Here is a 24,497-nt window from a genome sequence, read left to right on the forward strand (position 1 = left end):
ATCCTGCTTTCATTTCCATTGGGAACATACCCAGAAATGGAATTGCTGGATCATATGGTAATTTTATTTTTAATTTTTCTAGATATTGCCGTATTTTTTCTGTAGCAGGTGTCTTTGTTTTCACATAGCATATTCTGTATGTCTGTTAGTTCTAGTTGATTTATTTTGTTAAGTCCTCTTTTTCCTTACATGTGTTCTGTCTGATTATTCTATCCATTATTGAGATTGGGATTTTGAAGTCTTCAACTATTATTGTAGAACTATATATCACTTCAATTATGTCAGTTTTTGTTGTATATATTATGTGCATAAATGTTTATAATTGTTATATCTTCTTCCTGCACTGAACTTTTTATTAATATATAATATCCTTCTTTGTCTCTTATTTTCTTTTTTTGATTTAAGGTCAACTTTATCTGATACTAATATAGCTACTCCTACTTTCTTTTGTTTGCTATTTTCATGGAATATCCTGTTTCATCCTATCACTTTCAGTATATTTGTGTCTTTGGATCTAAAGTGAGTCTCTTATAAAAAGAGCACCAAGTTGGATTATGTTTTTTAAAATGGTTTCTGCCAATCTCTGTCTTTTGACTGTAGAGTTTAATTCATTTACGTTGAAAGTAATCACTGATACCATTTTGCTGTCTATTTTCTTTCTTTCTTTTTTTTTTTTTTTTTTTTTTTTGAGACGGAGTCTCGCTCTGTCACCCAGGCTGGAGTGCAGTGGCCAGATCTCAGCTCACTGCAAGCTCCGCCTCCCGGGTTTAGCCATTCTCCTGGCTCAGCCTCCCGAGTAGCTGGGACTACAGGTGCCCGCCACTTCGCCCAGCTAGTTTTTTGTATTTTTTAGTAGAGACGGGGTTTCACCGTGTTAGCCAGGATGGTCTCGATCTCCTGACCTCGTGATCCGCCCGTCTCGGCCTCCCAAAGTGCTGGGATTACAGGCTTGAGCCACCGCGCCCCGCCTTGCTGTCTATTTTCTATCTGCCTTAAAGTTTTCTTTGTCCTTCATCTCCTGCATTACTGTCTTCTTTTGTGTTTAGTTGATTTATTTATTTATTTATTTTATTTTATTTCATTTTTGAGATGGAGTCTCGCTCTGTGGCCCAGGCTGGAGTGCAGTGACGCAATCTTGGCTCATTGCAAGCTCCACCTCCCGGGTTCACGCCACTCTGCTGCATCAGCCTCCCGAGTAGCTGGTACTACAGGCCCCTGCCACCACGCCCGGCTGATTTTTTGTATTTTTAGTAGAGACGGGGTTTCACCATGTTAGCCAGGATGGTCTCAATCTCCTGACCGTGATCTGCCCACCTCAGCCTCCCAAAGTGCTGGTATTACAGGCGTGAGCCACTGTGCCTGGCCGGGCATCAGCCTTTTAAATCCCCTTGGAAGTCACTTCAGCTCAAGAGGTAGAGGCTTGTATCAGTGGGGGGAGGTGCAACAACAATGGCTGCCTGCCTCTTTGTTGTTGCTCTATGATCAAAGCAGGCAATCAGTGATCAGAGAGCAGATCTCTGATATTTGGAGGACAGGATCCTTTTTGCCAACCCTAGTTCCTACAACTGTGAGCAAAGTTCTCCGGGAACAGATGCATGGCTACCTGCCATGGGGCTAGAAGGGTGAGGTGTAGGTAACTGCTACTGTGCCAAGAGCAGGCATTGATCAAAATTAACCTCAATTTACAATCCAAGCCTTCCCCTGGAAGTTGCAAGCTTTCAATTCACTGCAGAGTTTCATAATAGTTACATCAGACAGATTCTGCCAGTACCGTTGTTGTCTAGGTGGGAAGACAGATACCTGGTGCTTCGGACTCTGCCGACTTCCCAGAATATTCTCTAGTTCTTAAGCCCTTTGTTGGTAAATTGGTTCTTCGGTTGTCCTGCTGTCTGCTAGGACTCAGGTCTCCTTTGGCCCTTACTACTTTTCTGTAGGCTTTAAATATTCAAATTGTGTTCATGTCTTTTTTTTTTTTTTCATTCTCCTTGGCCTTGTGGGTTTAATTAAGCTTTATTAAAAAACGTAACTATTTATTGTTTTTAGTGGGATTTGGGAAGGAAGTGAAAATAGATGAGTTTGTTTAGTCTTTATCTGGAAGTCTTGTCTCTTTTTTTTGTTTGTTTGTTTGTTTTGAGATGGAGTCTCGCTCTGTCGCCCAGGCTGGAGTGCAGTAGCATGATCTCGGCTCACTGCAAGCTCCACCTCCCGGGTTCACGCAATTCTCCTGCCTCAGCTTCCCGAGTAGCTGGGACTACAGGCACCCACCACCGCGTCCGGCTAATTTTTTTGTATTTTTTAATAGAGACAGGGTTTCACCGTGGTCTCGATCTCCTGACCTCGTGATCTGCCCACCTCGGCCTCCCAAAGTGCTGGGATTACAGGCGTGAGCACCACGGCCGGCCTATCTGGGAGTCTTGTCTCTTTATGTGCACTTGTCTTATCTTCTTCAACTAGCCTGCAAACTCTTTGATTTAGCTGAGTTGGGGATATAATTCTTTTTATCCCTCTCAGCAGCTAATTTATTGCTTTCCACATAGAAATCATAATCTGCTGGTTGAACTTGTTAAGTAAGGCAGTGATGCTAAGTGATTGATACAGATAACAAATTGGTAATCATTTTAATCCCAGGGCAATTATTAATGTACTGTGTTCCTTGATACACATAATTACATATAACATTATATATTATATAATATACTGTAGCCATTTACATATTTCTGTATTAGGTGGGTTTTTTTTTAATTGTTTTAGCTTATCAGCTATCATTAGTGTTAGTATATTTTATGCGTGGCTTAAGACAATTCTTCTTCAGTGTGGCCCAGGGAAGCCAAAAGATTTGACACCCACCCGTGTTCTAGCTATGTAGAAACACATACTATACCATACTACTGGGCACTAAGTCAATGCTTCGTCATGTGAAAAAGTCGTCACTATATTTAGGTCTTCTTAATAATACATTTCATTATCTTAATTGCACCTATGTTTCATTTAGCCAGGGATTTCTTAGGGTAACAGTCACTAATTACCTAGAGATTGAGAAAAAACTCAGTTATGATTATTTGTTGCCCTTTCTTTTTCCCTGGTTCTCTATTTCAATGTATTCTTATCAATGAAACACTAAACAAACTTCTCTTAATCTAATGTAATTCTCTATAGTAGTTCATAGGAATTATGTAAGGTTCAGTTTAAAACAATGGATTCTTAAAATAGTATGTACTCTAAAGTTTGGTCTAGACACTAAATGAAAGTGAGTGCTTTGGCAGTTTATGTCCTAGGCTAAGTCAGGGTACAGATATATATCTATTAATTATCTTGTCTTTCCAGTCCAAACAGGGGCTTTACAGAAATGCACTGTATGAGTGGCCATTCCAATTTTGTATCTTGTGTATGCATCATACCCTCAAGTGACATCTACCCTCATGGCCTAATTGCCACTGGTGGAAATGACCACAATATATGCATTTTCTCACTGGACAGTCCAATGCCACTTTATATTCTAAAAGGCCACAAAAATACTGGTGAGTATAATAATACTTCGGTATTTTTCTATTTGAAGAAGTTTTATCCCTTTGAAAGTAAAATTTACATATCCATTTTCTCAAGTTTTTATTATATTTTGTTTTATCTATAGGTGTGGCTTGGTAATGGAAACCCTTTTGGGCTATCTTAGTTTTGTAAATTCTGTTAAAAATTTGTTGTGATCAGTAAAGGTTGATACGCTTATATATGTAAAAAGTAATCTGTTCAGTTATTGGCTGGGGACGGTGGCTCACACCTATAATCCCAGCACTTTGAGAGAGTGAGATAGATTACTTGAGGCCAGGAGTTCGGGACCAGCCTGGAAAACGTGGCGAAACCCCATCTCTAATAAAAATACAAAAATTATCCAGGCGTGGTGGTGCACACCAGTAATCCTAGCTGCTCTGGAGGCTGAAGCATGAGAATGGCTACAACCCAGCAGGCAGAGGTTACAATGAGCCAAGATCCTGCCACTGCACTCCAGCCTGGGTGACAGAGTGGAGGTTGTCTCAAAAAAAAAAAGTAAAGTGTTCAGTAATAAAAGAGGCTATATAATTTGAATATACTTCATGACTTTGGTTTTTAACTATTTTATGCAATGAATGCTTTTATTCAGGAAAACTAAAAGTATTTAATAAAAGACCCAGCCAGAAGCAGTGTGTTTAGGGCTGTGGTATTATTGAAGAGTATTTAATACATTTGCATATTATTTTCTGTGATTTGTATATATTTCTGATTCCGTGATAGTTCTGGATTTCTGTGTGGCTTAACAATTCTTTATTGTAGAATGACATGCTTAATCGGTGCACTAAGTATACTTTTTTTAAATATAAATGAAATGGTTTGGAACATTTTTCATAAACACTTTACACTTAATTCCGTCTCAAAAAAAAAAAAAAAAAAAAAAAAAAAAAAAAAAAAAAAAAAAGAATTTGTATAATGTGCCAGTCACCATGACTCATACATGTAATCCCAACACTTAGGGAGACTAAGACGGGAGGATTGCTAGAGGCAGTTTGAGACCAGCCTGAGCAACATAGGAAGACTCTATGTCTACAAAAAATTAAAAAATTAGCTGGACATGGTGGTGAATACTTGTAGTCCCAGCTACTCAGGAAGTTGAGGTGAGAAAATCACTTTAGCCCAGGAGTTGGAGGCTGCAGCGCCACTGCACTCCAGCCTGGGTGATAGAGTGAGACCCTGTCTCTAAAAACAAAAATAATTTTTTTTTTTTTGAGACAGAGCCTTGCTCTGTCGCCCAGGCTGGAGTGCAGTGGCGTGATCTCGGCTCACTGCAAGCTCTGCCTCCCAGGTTCATGCCATTCTCCTTCCTCAGCCTCCCAAGTAGCTGGGACTACAGGTGCCTGCCACCATGCGTGGCTAATTTTTTTGTATTTTTAGTAGAGACGGGATTTCACCATGTTAGCCAGGATGATCTCGATCTCCTGACCTCGTGATCTGCCCACCTTGGCCTCCCAAAGTGCTGGGATTACAGGCATGAGCCACCGCACCCAGCCAACAAAAATAATTTTTTATTTTTAATAATTTTTTAATTTTAATATTAATTTATTTTGAGACAGTCTCCATCTGTCACCAGGCTGGAGTGCAGTAGTGTGATCTCGGGTCACTACAGCCTCTGCCTCCCGGGTTGAAGCGATTCTCCTGCCTCAGCCTCCAGAGTAGCTGGAATTACAGACACCCACCACCACGCCCAGCTCAGCTCATTTTTGTGTTTTATTGTTTTGTTTTGTTTTGTTTTGTTTTGTTTTTAGACAGTCTCGCGTGGTCACCAGGCTGGAGTGCAGTGGCGTGATCTCGGCTCACTGCAACCTCTGCCTCCCGGGTTCAGGCAGTTCTGCCTCAGCCTCCCGAGTAGCTGGGACTACAGGCACCCACCATCACACCCAGCTAATTTTTGTATTTTTAGTAAAGACAGGGTTTTACCATGTTGGCCAGGATGGTGTCGATCTTTTGACCTTGTGATCTGCCCGCCTTGACCTCCCAAAGTGCTGGAATTACAGGTGTGAGCCATCAAGCCCGGCCTATTTTTGTGTTTTTAGATAGGGATGGGATTTCACCATGTTGGCCAGGCTGGTCTCGAACTCCTGACCTCAGGTGATCCACCCGCCTCAGTCTCCCAAAGTACTGGGATTACAGGCGTAAGCCACTGTGCCCAACCAAAACAGAAAGAATTTTTAAATGTTTGTGTGCATATGTGTGTGTTTGTGTGAGAAATCTTCAATACAGAGTGATACAGATTTTTAAAATTTTATTATGGAAATCGAATGTACACAAAAGTAGAGGTATCTTATTTTTGTTTCATCTTCCCCTCCTTCTGTTACATCATTTAAAAATTTCTGATATTCTATTATTTCATTTATAAATACATCCTTCATTATGTGGCTCTAAAATAGGGGATGGCAAACTTTTTCTTTAAAGGATCAGATAGTAAATACATTTTAGGCTTTTCAGGCCATATGGTTGCTATCATAACTGCTCAGCTCTGCAGTTGCAGTGCACAGCAGCTATAGACAGTAAATAAACAAATGAGCATGTCTGTGTTTCAATAACTCTTCATTTGTGAACACTGAAATTTGAATTTCATAGAATTTTCACATATTAGAAGATTGCCTTTGATTCTTTTTCTCTCAATTACTTAAATATGTAAAAGCCATTCTTAGATTGTTAGGTGTACAAATACGGGTGGCTCACTGGCATTAGTTTGCTGACCCTTCTAAAAGATAAAGACACTCTCGTCCTCTAAAAGGAAAGAATAACCACAATATTATTATCACACCTAAAACAAAACAAAAACTAATCTATTGTCAACTATCAAAATGAATGTTCAAATTTACCCAGTTGTGTCATAAATGTTTTTTACAGTTTATTTGAATTCTGACCCAAATAAGGTCCACATCTTTTTTTTTTTTTTTTGACAGGGGAGATGGAGTCTCGCTCTTTTGTCCGGGCTGGAGCACAGTGGAGTAATCTCGGCTCACTGCAACCTCCGCCTCCCGGGTTCAAGTGATTCTCCTGTCTCAGCCTCCCAATTAGCTGGGATTACAGGTGCCCACCACCAGGCCTGGCTAAGTTTTTTGTAGTTTTAGTAGAGATGGGTTTCGCCATGTTGTCCAGGCTGGTCTCAGACTCCTGACCTCTGGTGATCCATGTTGTCCAGGCTGATATCTAACTCCTAACCTCTGGTGATCTGCCTGCCTCAGCCTCCCAAAGTGCTGGGATTACACGCATGAGCCACCGTGCCCAGCCCTACATCTTTCAATCGTCAGTTTCTTTCTTTTTTCCTTGTTGTTTGAAACCAGATTATTTTAGCTGTAGAATTTCCCACAGTCTCAATTTTACTGGTTAAAGCCTTGTTGTTCCCTTTAATGTGTTCTTCAGTCACCTATATTTCTTGTAAGCTGTTAGATAGATCTAGTAGCTTTATCAGGTTCAGACTCAAGTTTCTGGCAACAGTATATGTGGTATTCTGTATTTTCTGTTGTATCACATCAGGAAGCACACAATATCTTTTTGTGATATTAAGATTGATCAGTGGAGCTGGGCGCGGTGGCTCGCGCCTGTAATCCCAGCACTTTGGGAGGCCGAGGCGGTTGGATCACAGGGTCACCCCGTCTCTACTAACAATACAAAAAATTAGCCGGGCGTGGTGGTGGGTGCCTGTAGTCCCAGCTACTTCAGAGGCTGAGGCAGGAGAATGGCGTGAACCCGGGAGGCAGCGCTTGCATTGAGCGGAGATTGTGCCACTGCACTCCAGCCTGGGCGACAGAGTGAGACTCTGTCTCAAAAAAAAAAATAAATTAAATAAATAAATAAAGATTGATCAGTGGGTTCAAGTATTGTATCATTCATTCATTATAAAGTTCCCATCAGCCTTTCACATAATGGTAATTTTTAGCAGCTACTGATAATCATTTCCTAGATTTGATATTTTATTAAGATTAACAAAATGATTGTACTGTAATTCTAATATTATTTCTGCATTTGATCACCAACACTTTTCTGTATAGATCTTTCCACATCAACTCTGGTTACCATGTGGAACTTTTATAGAGAAAAGACAGAATAAATGCTTGCCTTGACCCTTCTCCTAAATTATTTACTGATTTTCAGAAGGAGTTGTTTACTGAATATCTTTTTTTTTCTTTTCATTTCTCAAATTGTTTCATATCTGGCCATTGGAAACCTCTTTAAATTGGCTCCTATGACCTTTTAATAAGACCTTCAGTAGTCTTCCTTGCTTTCTAATATTACAGAATGTTCTAAGTTCAATTTGCACATTTCTTGCTCTAGACCTCAAACCAGCACTTTTGCCAGGAAGTCCTGTTTGTTTTTTTTCTTTTAATGGGAAATGGTATTTTATTCAATTATTTTATACTGGTTTGTGGAAGAATGTAAAGAGCACCCAAGTTACAACTATTAAGATCTCAAGCTGGGCACGGTGGTGCACGCCTGTAATCACAGCACTTTGGGAGGCCGAGGCAGGTGGATCACCTGAGGTCAGGAGTTCACGACCAGCCTGACTAACATGGTGAACTCTGTCTCTACTAAATACAAAAAAATTAGCTGGGCGTGGTGACGCATGCCTTGTAATCCTAGCTACTTGGGAGGTTGAGACAGGAGAATCACTTGTGCCTGGAAGGCAGAGGTTGCAGTGAGCCAAGATCGTGCCATTGCACTCCAGCCTGGGCAACAAGAGCAAAACTCCATCTCAAAAAAAAAAAAAAAAAGATCTCAGTGACATAACATATGAGTATTTCTCATTAACCCTGCATGTTCAACATGGATTAATAAAGGGACTCTGTTCATTAGATTTTCTCAGGGACTCAGACTCATGGGGCTTTCTCTCCACACGTGCTTCAGTGGTTGTTGCAGCAGTCAAAGGGCAACATGGTTAATAAGGCACTGGCTGTCTGGGCGCGGTGGCTCACGCCTGTAATCCCAGCACTTTGGGAGGCCAAGGTGGGTGGAACACAAGGTCACAAGATCGGGACCAGCCTGACGAACATGGTGAAACCCCGCCTCTACTAAAAATACAAAAATTAGCCGGGTGTGGTGGCAGGCACCTGTAATCCCAGCTACTTGGGAGGCTGAGGCAGGAGAATTGCTTGAACCCAGGAAGTGGAGGTTGCAGTGAGCCGAGATCACACCACAGTAGTCCAGCCTGGTGACGGAGTGAGACTCCACCTCAAAAAAAAAAGAAAAAAAGGCACCAGCTTTTAAAAGCATGTGCCTTCCTTGAATGTCACCGTAGTGGATAATTTTTAAAAATCAATTTTAAAAAACACCAAAAACGTGTCTGACTGAAAGTGTCAGCTACCATTTCTGACATTTCTGTTAAAGCTGGAAAGTGTGTTGACTAATGCAAGTATCGTGACTGTGCCTTAACTTCAAATGGAGGAGGAAAGTACCATCCTCCCATGCGTCCAAAAAGGGAGAGTTACCACAGCATGCTTTCTGGTCATCAGTTATTCAGCGTCATCAGACAATCCGAAAGTCTTCTCTGAGTGATGCTAAGTATTCTAAACATCAGGGAGGAGATGCTTATAAGTAAGCTGTCACCCATACCCAGTATACAATTATGGAAAAGGAATAGGATAATCAGAGCAAACCCTCTCATTCAGAAGAGGAAGCAGTGCAGGACAACAGTTTTTAATCTAGAGCCATTCTGAAATCCAAATAAGTGGCTGTCTCAAGGATCCTGAACTCAGGGTAGAGAGAGTTTTGTGATTGCTTCCTTCTGGTCTAGGAAAAAGGTTTCCCAATCCATTGTTCTTTATGGCTGTGCTTTGACCCCCCAGGATATTCTTCTTTGTAAGATAATTTTTTTTTTCTTTTTTCTTTTGAGAGAGGGTCTCGCTTTGTTGCCCATACCAAAAGGCAGTGCTGCTACAGCTCACTGCAGCCTTGACTTCCCAGGCTCAAGTGGTTCTCTTACTGGGACGACAGGTGCGTGCCACCATGCCTGATTAATTTTAAAATTTTTTTAGAGGCGGTGTCTCACTATATTGCCCAGGCTGGTCTCAAACTCCTGAGCTCAATCCAAAATGCTAGGATTACAGGCATGAGCCACTTCACCTGGCTAATTTTTCTTTCTTTTTGTTTTAAAGACAAGATCTTGCTGTGTAACCCAGGCTGAAGTGCAGTGGTATGTGATCACAGTTCACTGCAACCTCTGTGCCCTGGGCTCAAGCAGTCCTCCCACCTCAGCCTTCCAAGTAGCTGGGACCACAGGCGCATACCACCACTCTCAGCTAGTTTTTTGTACTTTTAGTAGAGATGGGGTCTCGCCACATTGCTTAGGCTGGTCTCGAACTCCTGAGCTCAAGCAGTCTGCCTGCCTTGGCCTCCCAAAGTGCTGGGATTACAGGTGTGAGTCACCATGCCTGGTGTAATTTTTCGTATTTGTAATTTTTAGCCTGCATACTTTTATATCAAGAAAGACATTTAATTAACCATTTCATTACTGTTGGACTTTGAGCTTGGCTGCAGGTTTTATGGTCATTTTAATGAAAGCAATCTTAAATATATATATAAACAGTGTTTTGAAATCATTTACATTATCTCCCTATTATGATTTGTTAAAGCTGGAAGGATTGTGTATTTCACTTAAGTTCTGCTCCCTCATTTTACAGACAAGGAATCTGATTTTGAGTAGTATTTCTGCAGTTACGTGACTTGTAAGTGCACAGATAGGCCTTGCACCTAGGCAGTCTGGCACCAGAGTCTGCTCTTGACCACTGTACTCTTGTGTGTCTCTGCTGAATTAAGCCTTAGTTAGCTAAGATACCGCCACTTCAAAGAGTGTTTTTAAAATTGGAATGCTTTAGTAACTTTCAATGTTGAGCATTTTTCTATATGAAAATGTGTTATCTAATGATGTTTTTTCCTTAGTTTGTAGTCTATCATCTGGAAAATTTGGGACATTACTTAGTGGTTCATGGGACACCACTGCTAAAGTCTGGCTGAATGACAAGTGCATGATGACCTTGCAGGTACAGTAGTTCTGTGTAAATATTCTAAAGAATAATTAAATTGAATGATTCTGTGGCAACTTAAATTGATACCCATTTTACTCACAGGGTCATACAGCTGCAGTGTGGGCGGTAAAGATCTTACCTGAACAGGGCTTAATGTTGACTGGATCAGCAGACAAGACTATTAAACTGTGGAAGGCTGGAAGATGTGAGAGGACTTTTGCAGGTAAGATCAGGGTAGACAAGTTTTATAATATCATTGCTTTTTATTTGCTCAGATATTTTTTCTCAGAAGTTTAAAAGCATTTGAAAATATTTGAAAACATTAGTATATTTAAGCTACTAATTTGAGTTAATGTAATTTTTCTGATGAGTTAATATCTAATACCTTTAAAAAAGATATAATGAGACCTCTCATAAAACAGCCAGGTGTAGACTGATAAATAGCTGTCTGATAAGCTATATATAATATATGTATGTGCTCTGCATATATGTATGTAAATTTTGGTACATAGTTACATTCTTGGTTGTCATTTTAATACTTTTAGCCTGAAACTTCTAAACATAAGCCTTATTGATGGTTAGTCAGCAGTGTTATCTTCATATATGGAAGAAAGCATTATTAATGTCTTTATATTGAAGCACATTGTTTATAATGGATTTCAGGCTTTGTTTATGTTGTGGTTTGTGGTGAGTATTCTTTTTAAGCCCCAGCTATTAAATAATGCCAATACTGATGCATCTGCTATCTAATAGTAATATCACTGATTTATTTGTAGAGTACTTAAATTTTTACTGTGAATTTTAATTGGTGTTGTTTTTCCTCTCTTTTTGAATTTTTTCCTTAAAAGTTGGTAACTACCCTAGATAATATGCAAGAGGTCCCTTTGTACAGATAAAAGTGTCTTTTGGCTGGGCGTGGTGACTCACACCTGTAATCCCAGCCCTTTGGGAGGCTGAGGTGGGTGGATCACTTGGGACCAGGAGTTCCAGACCAGCCTCTGCAACATGGTGAAACCCTGTCTCTATTAAAAATTTAAAAAAGGCTGTGCGCGGTGGCTCACACCTGTAATCCCAGCACTTTGGGAGGCCGAGGCGGGTGGATCACAAGGTCAAGAGATCAAGACCATCCTGGCCAACATGGTGAAACCCTGTCTCTACTAAAAATACAACTGGGCGTGGTGGTGCGCACCTGTAATCCCAGCTACTCGGGAGGCTGAGGCAGGAGAACTGCTTGAACCCGGGAGGTGGAGGTTATAGTGAGCCGAGATTGTGCCACTATACTCCAGCCTGGCGATGGAGCAAGACTCTGTCTCAAAAAAATAAAATAAATATAAATAAAAATACAAAAAAATTAGCCAGGCATAGTAATGCACGCCTGTAATCCCAGCTATTTGGGAGGCTGAGGCACAAGAATCTCTTGAACCCTGGAGGCAGAGGTTGCAGTGAGCAGAGATAGCTCCATTGCACTCCAGCATAGGCAACAAAGTGAGACTCTGTCTCACAAAAGCAAGAAAGAGAAACAAAAAAAGTATCTTTTGATGGAAAGTGGATGATGACTAAACATCCTTTTATTTCTGCTTCAATATATATTATATATATGTATCAATCATTATTAATCTGTGATAGCTAATCTAAGTCAACAAATACTGAACATAGGAAATCTGACTTCTGATCTCCTTCACAAGGTTCAGAGAATGTTTTGTTCTTAAATTTATGGGCTATTCTTTGTTTTATATTTCTATTATGTTTGAATATTATGTATTTTATAAGTTACTCTTGTTATTTGGGAAGAAAAATTAAAAATGAATTATCAGGTAGAAATGAATTGTTGGGATCAAAATACTATTTCTAGAGGTTTTTGGAGAAGACAGGATGAATATAAAATAACTTCCCAAGACTGATGATAAAAAAATATTGCTAAACCTTAAATACAAATTTTGGTTACCAGACTTTCAACAGAAAATAAGATTTCTCTAACTTGAAAATTAATTTTTACTACTCACTGATATGTTTTATAATGTTTGTAAAATGTATAAAGCCATCAGCCAAATTATCTGTTTTATTGATATGCATTATTGTTTTTTAATGCAGGGCATGAAGACTGTGTAAGAGGTTTGGCAATTTTGAGTGAAACAGAATTTCTTTCCTGTGCAAATGATGCTAGTATTAGAAGGTGGCAAATCACTGGCGAGTGTCTTGAAGTATATTATGGACATACAAATTATATTTATAGCATATCCGTTTTTCCAAATTGTAGAGGTAAGGTTATATTATGTATTTAATGTTTTGTATTGATCATTCCGTCCCATTTGTGAGATAAAAGGAGGAGGGCTGATTACTGTCTGTGGGGACTTGAATAATTTAGTAAATTTATTTCGTAAGTATCTTTCTCCTGTTTACAAAGAAGAAAATTGTATGGCGATCTTTGTATTAATTCAGATTACATTGTTGTGTTGTAAAAAGTTCTTGGGTATCTGAAGAAAGACTTTCTAAGATGTGACATGAATAAAAAATGTGATTTTGAAGTTGTATATGTTGTAGGTGACAAAACATATGAAATTTAAAGCTGTAATTTTAAAACTCTTTGGGTTTCAGAAAGTGTATCCGGAAAGATGGTATGTATAAATGTACTTAATTTTATTTATTCAAACTAATACTTCCTATGTTCATTAATTTTAGACTTTGTGACAACAGCAGAGGACAGATCTCTGAGAATCTGGAAACATGGGGAATGTGCTCAAACCATCCGACTTCCAGCTCAGTCTATATGGTGCTGCTGTGTGCTCGACAATGGTGACATTGTGGTTGGTGCGAGGTATTTATATCCTAGTCAGTCATTAAATGTTATGTGTCTAGGCCTTCAGTAGGCACTAGAGTGTATAGAGATAAGCCATGAGGAATTTCAGGTGTCTTGGGAAGACTATATGGACACTTCAGTTACTAAACAAAACAGTAGTAGATTTTATAGCTTTCACATTAAGTGATGCATGATGTACCAGTATTGTACTGCAATTGTGCAGTCAAGATATTGACTACAAAAGAAGTTAGAGAAGGTAGAGATTGGTGTGGGAAAACTTTCTGTAGAAGAAGTTTGAATTGGATTTTGGAAGATTATGAGTAAGAAAAGGTACATGAATTTTTGTCAAAGCTAAGAGTATAAGTTTCCTTCGTGAGAATGAATGCAGCATGCCTAGGAAGTGAAGGAAAATGGTGGAGTACTGATGCTGGGATAATAGGTACAATGGGGCTTAACTGTGGAGAACCTTTAGTGCTTTCATGCCAGGCATTTTTTAGATTCATTGCTTGGGGTTAAAGGGTTGTGGTTCTTGAGCAAGAAATAGAATTGAAGCAGAACTTACGAATTATTAAATGTGTAGATTGGATTTAACTACTGGTGACAATGGACAGGAAAGTATATTAGAAAGCAAATACAGTAGGAGTGTGAAGTTATAAGACATTGGCCCCACAATGCTAATGGGTAGGAAATAAATAAATGAGATAATCCAGAAGGAAAACAGTCAGAAAAAGGATGAAAGAAAAGGATAAAGCTTCAAACTGTTGGTGATTGGAAGTCCCCATTAATAAAAATGGAGAAGTGGGAGAATTGGTTGGGTACAGAAGGTGATGACTGTGGCCTTAGACTTCCTGAGGTCTGCAGTGGTGGTGAGCCACACTCATGCCGGTGGATCATGGTCATTTGAACTGGAGCCTAGTATAAGAACTGAGGCTAAGATAAAGATTTTGCAAAGCTTCCAAAAGCAAACCATAGAACACCATTCTCTGAGAGAAGAAATACAGGGGAGGAACAGAAGACTAAGAACTGAGTTTTATGATACACCATTAGTAGAGAAAAAGAAGCTAGTAGGTTAAACAAAACAAAGCAATTCAAATGTTGAAATTTCTGGGAGACAGAAAAGGAAAGATTTTGGAGGGAGATTGTCATCAGTGTCAAAAAGTGTTTGAGGAGTCAAGGAATGGTAAGTTTGGAAAGCATTTGGATTTGAAAGATGTTGTTAGTGACTTTTGGCATCAATCACATTTTGAATGGAAAATGATAGGAAAAAGGCAAATAAGAGGAAATAAAGGGTTGGAGGAGATGGATGAAGGATCGTAGACTACTCTATAATGCTACTGTAGCATTGAAAGCAATAAGAAGGCCAGCTGCTGTGGCTCACACTTGTAATCCCAGCACTTTGGGAGGTCAGGGGGGAGGATCGCTTGAGCTCAAGAGTTCGAGACTATCCTGGGTGAGCTCCTGAGACCCTGTCTCCACAAAGAAAATTCTTTAATTAGCTGGGCGTGGTGGCATGCATCTGTAGTCCCAGCTGCTCAGGAGGCTGAGGTGGGAGGATTGCTTGGGCCCGGGAATTTGGGGTTGCAGTGAGCTGTGATTGCCACCGCTGCACTCCAGCCTAGGTGACAGTGGGACCCTGTCTCAAAAAAAAAAAAAGAAGAAGAAAAAGAAGGTGACAGCTATAAGGGATAGAGGGTTTAATAAAGTGAGTGTTTTATTTTTTGGCTGGGACAGGGGGTGATTTATAGGCTTAGTTTTTTTCCCCCCAAGCATATTTGAAGTTGAAGAAAAACCAATAGAAAGAGTGATACACATGTTTGTGGATGATTAAGTTAGAAACAGGTTTCCTGTAGAATGGGCCAGGATTAATACAACTGAAAGTGTCTAATTTGCTTCTCCTATCTCAACATTTAGAATTAAGAAATCATGGAGATGAAGTAATTTTTCTGAGAAAAGAGGTTAAGATTGGCCATCTAATCCAAACATTAGGCCATTTTTTTTCCCCTTGATTGAAGTTACATTGCTAGTTACTGGCATAGTAAAGGAAGACCATATTTTTCTACTGAACATCTGCTAATTTTAAGCCCTACGTTGGGTCTTTGAGCCCTTTATAAACTAAACTAGCCCACTACCCTTCTCTATATGGTAATAACTATATAATATTGACTTTAAAACTACATACTATAGTTCTAGATTTTTACGATGGTAAATATTTAACTTGGAATTGGAACTTGTATAAAATATATATTTCTCTGTTCTTTGTCAATAATTTGTCTATTAAATAGTTGACATAATAGTAGTATGTGCTGAAGTCAGCACAGTGCTATAATCAGCAATTAATACATGCTAATGTTTCTCCTTCACAAATACAGATGATTTTTACTATGGATCATTCAGGTGTGATAATGTTAATGTATTATTATGGCAATGACTTTTTAAATCAGTTTATTTTTCCTTACAGTGATGGCATTATTAGAGTGTTTACAGAATCAGAAGATCGAACAGCAAGTGCTGAAGAAATCAAGGCTTTTGAAAAAGAGCTGTCTCATGCAACCATTGATTCTAAAACTGGCGATTTAGGGGACATCAATGCTGAGCAGCTTCCTGGGAGGGAACATCTTAATGAACCTGGTAAGTATTTTATTGTACCTAGTAGGAAAAATTCACCATATTTGGCTTTTGGAATAATTAAGAGAAGAAACATAAATGTTGTTTTGCTCGTGTTTTAGTGTTACTCTCATTGCTAGATGCTGATTTTTGAGAATTTCTACTATTATATATAATCACTATGAGAAACCATGTTCTTGCCTCTGTCTCACAGTAGACTTTGAATTAAGCTTCTCATAAACAGGAATTAAAAAATAAATCTCCCAAGACTTAGACCATTTACAGTAGGCATTCAAAAGGCACTCATTTAATACTTTTTGGTTGATTGGATTCTCTAAGAGGGGTTGTACAAACTGAATATTAGAACGAGTTTAAATACATAATTAGCCAGGTGTGATGGCATGTTCCTATAGTCCCAGCTACTCGGGAGGCTGAAGTGGGAGGATGATTGAGCCCAGCAGGTCGAGGCTGAGCTGAGACCACACTATTGCACTCCAGCACAGGTGACAGAGTGTGACTGTGTCTCAAAAAAAAAAAAGAGTTTAAATCAAGCATTGTCTGTGTAATGAGTTGGGAATCATTTGAGTTCGAAATCAGGAGACAGTAGTCATCTCAAATGAAATCTTGTGTTGGATGTATCTCTTGACTGCGTAATTATACCAGTGCTTCTAAAAGCTTGATTCATGGACCTCTGGGGATTCTGAGATCCTTTCAGGATGTCCATGAGGTCAAAACTAATTTTTGTAATACTAGATATTATTTGAATTTTGTACATTGTGTTAATGTTTGCACTTATGGTACAAAAACAATGGTGGGTGAAACCATTGGTTCATTAGTATGTAAATCAGGGCAGGGGCATTAAGCCATTCTGGTAATGTTCTATTTGCATGCAGTGTTTGTTTTGTTTTTTTTTTTTTAATGGTTTGCCATTAAGCATGTCCTTGATGAGGCATTAACATTAAGAATTATAAATTTTATTACATTTTGACACGTCTTTTTAAATATTCTGGGTGAGAAAACATAAAGTAGACATAAAATAAATCAAAATACTACGGTGTCTCAAAGAAAAGAACTTGTGCCGTCATTTGAGTTGCAGGTTAACTGCCAGTTTTTTCATGGAGTGCTATTTTTATTTGAAAGAATGACTATGGTTATTTAGGCTTTGGTATTTGGCAGGCTTTTTTGGAAAATGAACAAAGTGAGCATGTTCCCTCAAGGAAAATAACTGACAATATATGTTGCCAAAGATAAAATTCAAGTGTTTGAGTGAAAATTGAAATTTGGGAAAAATGTATCTCCACCAGGAACTTAGTAGCTTCCCATTTGTATTGATACCAGTGATAATATTAACAAATGCCATTTTTTAATGTGGAATAATTATATAAATATGCAGAAGATCTGCGTAAGTCATTGGACCATTATTTTCCGTATGACTAGTATCTCATACCAACTCAGACATGGGTAAAAGAGCCATTCAAAGTGCAAGATGGCCGGGCACAGTGGCTTATGCCTGTAATCCCAGCACTTTGGGAGGCCGAGGCGGGCGGATCACGAGATCAGGAGATTGAGACTATCCTGGCCAACATGGTGAAACCCTGTGTCTACTAAAAATATAAAAACAAAATTAGCCGGGTGTGGTGGCAGGCGCCTGTAGTCTCAGCTACTTGGGAGGCTGAGGTGGGAGAATGGCATGAACCTGGGAGGCAGAGATTGCAGTGAGCCGAGATCGCGCCACTGCACTCCAGCCTGGGTGACAGAGCAAGACTCGGTCTCAAAAAAAAAAAAAAAAAGTGCAAGATAGACCAGTGGATTTTAGTATAATAGAGCATGAAAAATTCATTGATGCTGTTTCAGATTGTACACTATAACCTTTAAAAAACTAGTATTTCTGGCCTATCCACATTTTCTGAAAAGACTCGTCTTCTCTTTTTCAGCCACCCCCGTATGTTAGGCTGGATTTTCTTTATGTGGTCAACCAAAATAACAAATTGAAACAGATTAAGATGGGGTAAGAGGGGAGATTAAAGTATGATGGTCTAGGCCAGAAGCGGCATATATCACACCCACCCAGATTCCACTGACCATTACTCAGTAATGTGACATCATGTGACTGCTCGATGGCATGGGGGCTAGATAATGTAGTCTCTGGCTAGACAACTACAGCTGTATCCAATGGAAGAAGAGCATGATTCTTTGGAGGATGGATAGCTGTCTCCACCACTGAAGGCCTTGTTGAGAACATGACATTTGTGTAAAGTCATTAAAGAGGCAAAGGAGCAAATACTGCCAATATCTATGTAAAGAGTATCATAGGCAGAATAAACAGCCAGTGCAAAGGCTCTGTGGCTGAAATTGGCAGATGAGGGGACAGGGGGAGTAGTAGAAAGTAAGATCATATAGGGTAGTAGGGACAATTTATATTTGGTCTTGTACACTACTCAAGAGTTTAGGCTTTTACCAAGTGAGATTAGAAGCATTGATGGGTTTCAAGCAGTAGAGTGTCAGGACCTACTTAAACTTTTGAAAAAATTCCTGAGGTTGCTGGGTGGAATATACACTGTCAGGGGCCAAGAGCACAGGTAAGAGGCCATTGAATCAACCCAACTGAGAAATGATGGTGGCTTGGACCAAGGGATGATGATGGAGATGTTAAGGAGACAGTTTTCTGGATATAAAGAATGAGCTGGGCCGGGCGCGGTGGCTCAAGCCTATAATCCCAGCATTTTGGGAGGCCGAGATGGGCAGATCACGAGGTCAGGATATCGAGACCATCCTGGCTAACACAGTGAAACCCCATCTCTACTGAAAAAATACAAAATACTAGCCGGGCGAGGTGGCGGGCACCTGTAGTCCCAGCTACTCGGGAGGCTGAGGCAGGAGAATGGGGTGAACCTGGGAGACGGAGCTTGCAGTGAGCTGAGATCTGGCCACTGCACTCCAGCCTGGGCGACAGAGTGAGACTCCATCTCAAAAAAAAAAAAAAAGACTGAGCTGATAGAAGTAGCTGAAGCGGGTGCTGAGAAGTAGCTGAAGGAGCTATGCGGTTGAGAGAAAGGTATCAGACTTTCCTGCTTTTCAGCCTGAGCCACTGGATTAATGGAGAGCCATTTATGGAATGAAATGTGTTAGGAAGATACATTCACTAATAAAACTTGTTTTATTTTTGATGGGCCAGTTGCTTCCTAGTGGAATCACGTTTTGTTAACCTTCCTTTGACTAATAATATTTCCTTTTAACTGTTATTTTTTTTTGGCCACTTTCTAGTAAAATTACATTTTTAAATATTTAATACAATTTTATTTTAAAACAAAATCCATATTCTCTTGTGTGTAAATTTTAATGTTAAGAATTTTCTATCTAAATGTTTTTCAATTTTACACTGCCATTCTACCTTTGATTCTTAAAATTTTTATTTTAAGGTACTAGAGAAGGACAGACTCGTCTAATCAGAGATGGGGAGAAAGTCGAAGCCTATCAGTGGAGTGTTAGTGAAGGGAGGTGGATAAAAATTGGTGATGTTGTTGGCTCATCTGGTGCTAATCAGCAAACATCTGGAAAAGTTTTATATGAAGGGAAAGTATGTCGACTTCTACTTTCTAATTACTGTTATCTTAAATCATGAGGCAAATTAAAGATTTCCTTTGCCCCATAGTGATAAAATTTTCTTTGTTTTGACATTTAAAAATACATTACTGTGTGGGATAATAATCTTTTTTTTTTCCTTGTCTTGAAATAGATATTTTAAAAGTATCTTTCCATGTAGTAAGAGCTGCATTTGATAGACAAATTAGCAATTGTCTGTCACTTAGTAATTTCTGTACAAAAGCTGTTCCCAGCCATTTTGTATTGGGAGCTTCTGTGCCACCTTTCATCTAATACCTCATGCCTGGCTATATTTAACTTGACAAGACATGAGGGACCCTGCAGGGCAGTGCTTAAAATGCTGGCATGTTTTGGTGAGTAGGGCACAGTAACAGCTGATAATTTTGACGTTGGTATCAACTAGTTGGAAACTCTCCTTTGGCTCTAGAATTAATATGTAGTTGTAATCCATCTTTCATCCTCACCCCCATCCCCTAATGAAATACTAATTTTGCATCACATGCAGATGGGGGCTATTAATCTTTATCTGCCAAAAAGGAAGATTTTAGCACTGTACTTTGGAGAAAATTTAAGTACTATAATTATTAAAATAAAGAACACATCTGTGTTATCTTGTATGTCATTAATATATGTGAACAGATAAATTAATAAACATGTGTCTCCTTTTTATATTCCTACTTTAGGAATTTGATTATGTTTTCTCAATTGATGTCAATGAAGGTGGACCATCATATAAATTGCCATATAATACCAGTGATGATCCCTGGTTAACTGCATACAACTTCCTACAGAAGAATGATTTGAATCCTATGTTTCTGGATCAAGTGGCTAAATTTATTATTGATAACACAAAAGGTCAAATGTTGGGACTTGGGAATCCCAGCTTTTCAGATCCATTTACAGGTAAGTTAGTGTTTATATTGAGTCTTACATATTTCCATTAGTGTTGATTGATACTTTTGATGTTTTCAAACACTCATGTGATTAGCTTTTTCAATAAATACCAACATCTACAACAAAGTTTTACTCCACATTCGTATGTTTAAGCCTCAAATTATGTAGTAATTCTGTATTTTACAGAAATAATAGTAAATTGTTGTCTTTCAAAAATACAATCATACTATAATGGAATTTCAGTTATTTGAAACAAAAACAAACTTGTAAGTTCTTTTATATAGTGTTTCTTTTTAAAAATTATATTTTGGCAAAATTTAGTAAATAATTCTTTTTTCACATGAGGCTAAATTGGTCAGTCATGCATCAAATCTAAAGGTGAGCCCTGTGGGTAGTTTTAGTTTATATGTGATATATATTCTACAAGTTCATTTTAAGTTAGTTGTTTGTAACATCGTATGCAATATCTCAGATGTTATAAATGCAGTTAGGTGCTCATAACAGTCTGTAAATTGTAATGCTGGTGGTACTAGTCCAAATTCTGGCTCCTAAGAAGTGGAATCTAATCCTAGTAATATTAATGTGAGTTCTGGAGGCTGGTTAAGAGGAAATAAAATGCCTCCTCCAAATAACATTTTGAGATAGGCACTTGACTGTTAATGTTTTCCTCTCGTCATTTCTGACTCACATTTTTCATGTGCTAGTGCTCTTCCTTGTTTAAAAGGACCTCATATTGTATTCCTGTCTCAAATCCTTATGTAGATCCACCTTTTCTTCCCTGAAAGCTACTCCACATTCCCAAATTATCTCTTCTCCTTCTACTTCAAAATTTCATTGCCCATTCATATAATAAAACTAATGTTTCCTGCATCTTGATTTAAATAGAATTATCAGGTCAGGTGCGATGGCTCATGCCAGCACTTTGGGAGGCTGAGGCAGGCAGATCACAAGGTCAGGAGTGCAAGACCAGTCTGGCCAACATAGTGAAACCCCATCTCTACTAAAAAAGAAATACAAAAAATTAGCCAGATGTGGTGGATATGTGCCTGTAATCCTAGCTCCCTGGGAGACTGAGGCAGGAGAATCACGTGAACCCGGGAGGCAGAGGTGGCAGTGAGCTGAGATTGCACCATTGCACTCCAGCCTGGGCGACAGTGCAAGATTCTGTCTGAAAAAAATTAAAAATTAAAAAAAAAATTATCAAAGTAACTCACTACTGAATTACAGATGATCTGATCCTCCAAATACTTGCACTTAAAAAGAAAATAAGTGCTTAGTATCTGGATATTTTTGTTGTTGGAATTTTAGACTATAGTTCAAAAGAGTGAACACAGATTGTAGTACTGTGTAAGCTATTTTGCATGTGGGATACAGGAAAGGAATTAAAGCAGCTGACTTTGTCTGGAAACCTAGGAAGCACTTGGCTTGTTTTGCCCTTCTAAGACTCTTAACTTTATAAGCATCCTTACTTTTTTTTTGTTTTTGTGGACAACCTGATTATTTCCCTAGAGGTACTAACAAAACATAGGCACATATGCCACACATTCGTAAATGTATAAATGGAAATCTCTTTCCTTTGTAGTTTTCATCCCCTTTCTAATTCTCTTCTCCAGTGGGTTGTAAGCTTCAGTGGGTATTAGCAATTTTGTTCCCTACTGGATCCCCAGCACTGAGTCCATTGTTTGACACATGAATTAATGAACCTGGAGCTCTAAAAGATTAACATTTAGTGCCTGTGGTTTTGATAACAACAACAGCAGGAATTCTTGTGAGTTTGTATAGGAACAGAGACAGGAATTGATTGTATGTATATATATTTAGGTCAGATATCACCTGCAATTCTCTTTTGATATTTGAATTAAGCTTTAATATTTAAGTGCTGGGGCTAAGATATAATAAAACATTAAAGTTAAGAAAACAAAACTTGGATATTCATTAAAATTTCAGTTTTTTCCCAGCTATAAGACTTCTAACTATAGTTTCTGTCATTCTATCATGTGAAAGTTTTGCTCTTCTGTTTTTCTCCAAATGTAGGTTCTTCTAAAACAAGCATTGTGCTGTTTGAAAAATTCAGAACTTTGGTGCACTTCTGCCTTTTCTTTGTTTTGCATGCACAGGTGGTGGTCGGTATGTTCCGGGCTCTTCAGGATCTTCTAACACACTACCCACAGCAGATCCTTTTACAGGTGGGATGCAGTTTTGATTCATGTATCTTTCTTCACTAAATGTATGGCATCTTGCATTACATGGCTTTACATCTTGGAGATGTCATCCCATAACTGATAATTCTCTTACCTGTATTTTCAATTTTGATGGATCTCCTTTTCTTTAACTTCTGATTTTTGCTTTTTCCTGGAGTAGTTGTGTAGATTTCCTCGTGAATTTTAAATAGCATATTATTAGAACTCATTGTTTTCTCCAGGGGTCCTTCCTACCAGGAGAGCAGTGTAGTTAAGAACATAGGTTTTAGAGTCAGACAAACCTTGGTTCAAAATTGGGCTCTACCACTTACTTGCTGTGAGAAGTTGGCAAGTTACCTAACCTGTCTGAGCCTATTTTTTTTATCTGTGAAATTAGATAATAGGGGAACCCACCAACCAAGACACAGCATGAGTGCTATCACTGGCGAGATGCTACCAATCACGAGCAGAGAAGGAGCCATGTGAGTCCCTGATATTGGATGGAGCAGTACAATCAAGAAGTCTCCCCAGGCATATTTTGACTTAACATGGAAGGAGACATTCCACCCAGCTACCCAGGAATAGTCTTCCTAATCTAAGTTATTAATGTCCTTCTTGAAGCCCTTGAAGTGTTGGTGTATCTCTTCAAAATGAATTTATTTACCAAGGTATGCATGCCTCAGCGTCAACACTACTGGAAAAAGTTGCCAGAGTTGGACTTTAAGGCAGCTGAAGAAGTCTCTATTTTCAGAATGGCTTTTGATATCTTATATGATGCTGTTGTTGGATCTTCAGACAGAGTTCCTCGACAGTATACTCAGTTTGGGAAGAGATCATAGCCTTTAGATATCCACTGGCCTTGCAGATTAGTACTGTGAGCTATAAAAATCACAATCTACAGTCCTAAGCCAGAGATTGGACAAACATACAATGTTGCCGGGCGCGGTGGCTCAAGCCTGTAATCCCAGCACTTTGGGAGGCCGAGGCGGGCGGATCACAAGGTCAGGAGATCGAGACCACAGTGAAACCCCGTCTCTACTAAAAATACAAAAAATTAGCCGGGCGCGGTGGCGGGCGCCTGTAGTCCCAGCTACTCAGGAGGCTGAGGCAGGAGAATGGCGTGAACCCAGGAGGCGGAGCTTGCAGTGAGCCGAGATCGCGCCACTGCACTCCAGCCTGGGCAACAGCGTGAGACTCCATCTCAAAAAAAAAAAAAAAAAAAAAAAAAAAAACATACAATGTTAAGTCAGTGTCATGAAGTTGTGGATTGCTGTCAGTGAGCTTCCTTTTTCCTGTGAATGTTTTTGTGGCCCAGATGCAAATGGTTGGACCATGTGCATTGATAACCAGTAAATGAAAATAATTAACTATCGCACTAAATGCTGTGATGGTACAGTGGCTGTTAAGGAAGTCTTTGATAACATGTGATTTCAAATGGTAGTAAGGATCTGAAGAGTAGATAAGATGGCTTTCTCTTTATCAGCAGTTCAGAAACAGTGATGCCCCGAAACTTAATACCAAGTGAGAATCCAAATCACTTTGGCGGCCTTTTTTTCTGGAACAGAAAGAACATACCAAGCTTCAACTAATACCAGCAAAATCAAGAAAACTCCGGGGGCCATTATAACCAGAGTATATCTCACTGTTCCATAATGTCAGTAACTCAGAACATGCAGTGATTATGCAGATATGCAAGATAGCATACACAATGTCCAAGAGAATTAGGGTATCATTAGGATAATTGAATACCTTTCATATAAATATATAACAGCCTCTACCATATTGAGGTATGAAAATAAAATGGCATAATATGTGTAAGTGTTAAGCAGAATGCCTGGCGTATATTTAAGCCATCGGTGTATGTTAGTCATTGTTGATGATGATGTTTTCCCAACTTTGTCA

The 24,497-nt window shown here is 39.0% G+C and overlaps 1 protein-coding gene across 1 annotated transcript in view; it reads left to right on the forward strand.

The window, feature by feature from the left end:
• Nucleotides 1-24,497, forward strand: part of PLAA (phospholipase A2 activating protein) — a 41,301-nt gene that overhangs the window by 6,707 nt on the left and 10,097 nt on the right. The window contains exons 2-10 of the mRNA XM_050761716.1: nucleotides 3,325-3,518; nucleotides 10,432-10,532; nucleotides 10,620-10,740; nucleotides 12,609-12,776; nucleotides 13,197-13,332; nucleotides 15,773-15,942; nucleotides 19,338-19,495; nucleotides 20,205-20,424; nucleotides 22,533-22,601. Of these exons, the coding sequence (XP_050617673.1) occupies nucleotides 3,325-3,518; nucleotides 10,432-10,532; nucleotides 10,620-10,740; nucleotides 12,609-12,776; nucleotides 13,197-13,332; nucleotides 15,773-15,942; nucleotides 19,338-19,495; nucleotides 20,205-20,424; nucleotides 22,533-22,601 (1,337 nt within the window). The remainder of the gene's footprint in view (nucleotides 1-3,324; nucleotides 3,519-10,431; nucleotides 10,533-10,619; nucleotides 10,741-12,608; nucleotides 12,777-13,196; nucleotides 13,333-15,772; nucleotides 15,943-19,337; nucleotides 19,496-20,204; nucleotides 20,425-22,532; nucleotides 22,602-24,497) is intronic.

This window comes from Macaca thibetana, chromosome 15 (genome assembly GCF_024542745.1).
Source record: "Macaca thibetana thibetana isolate TM-01 chromosome 15, ASM2454274v1, whole genome shotgun sequence".
In the NCBI taxonomy this organism is placed as follows: Eukaryota; Metazoa; Chordata; class Mammalia; order Primates; family Cercopithecidae; genus Macaca; species Macaca thibetana.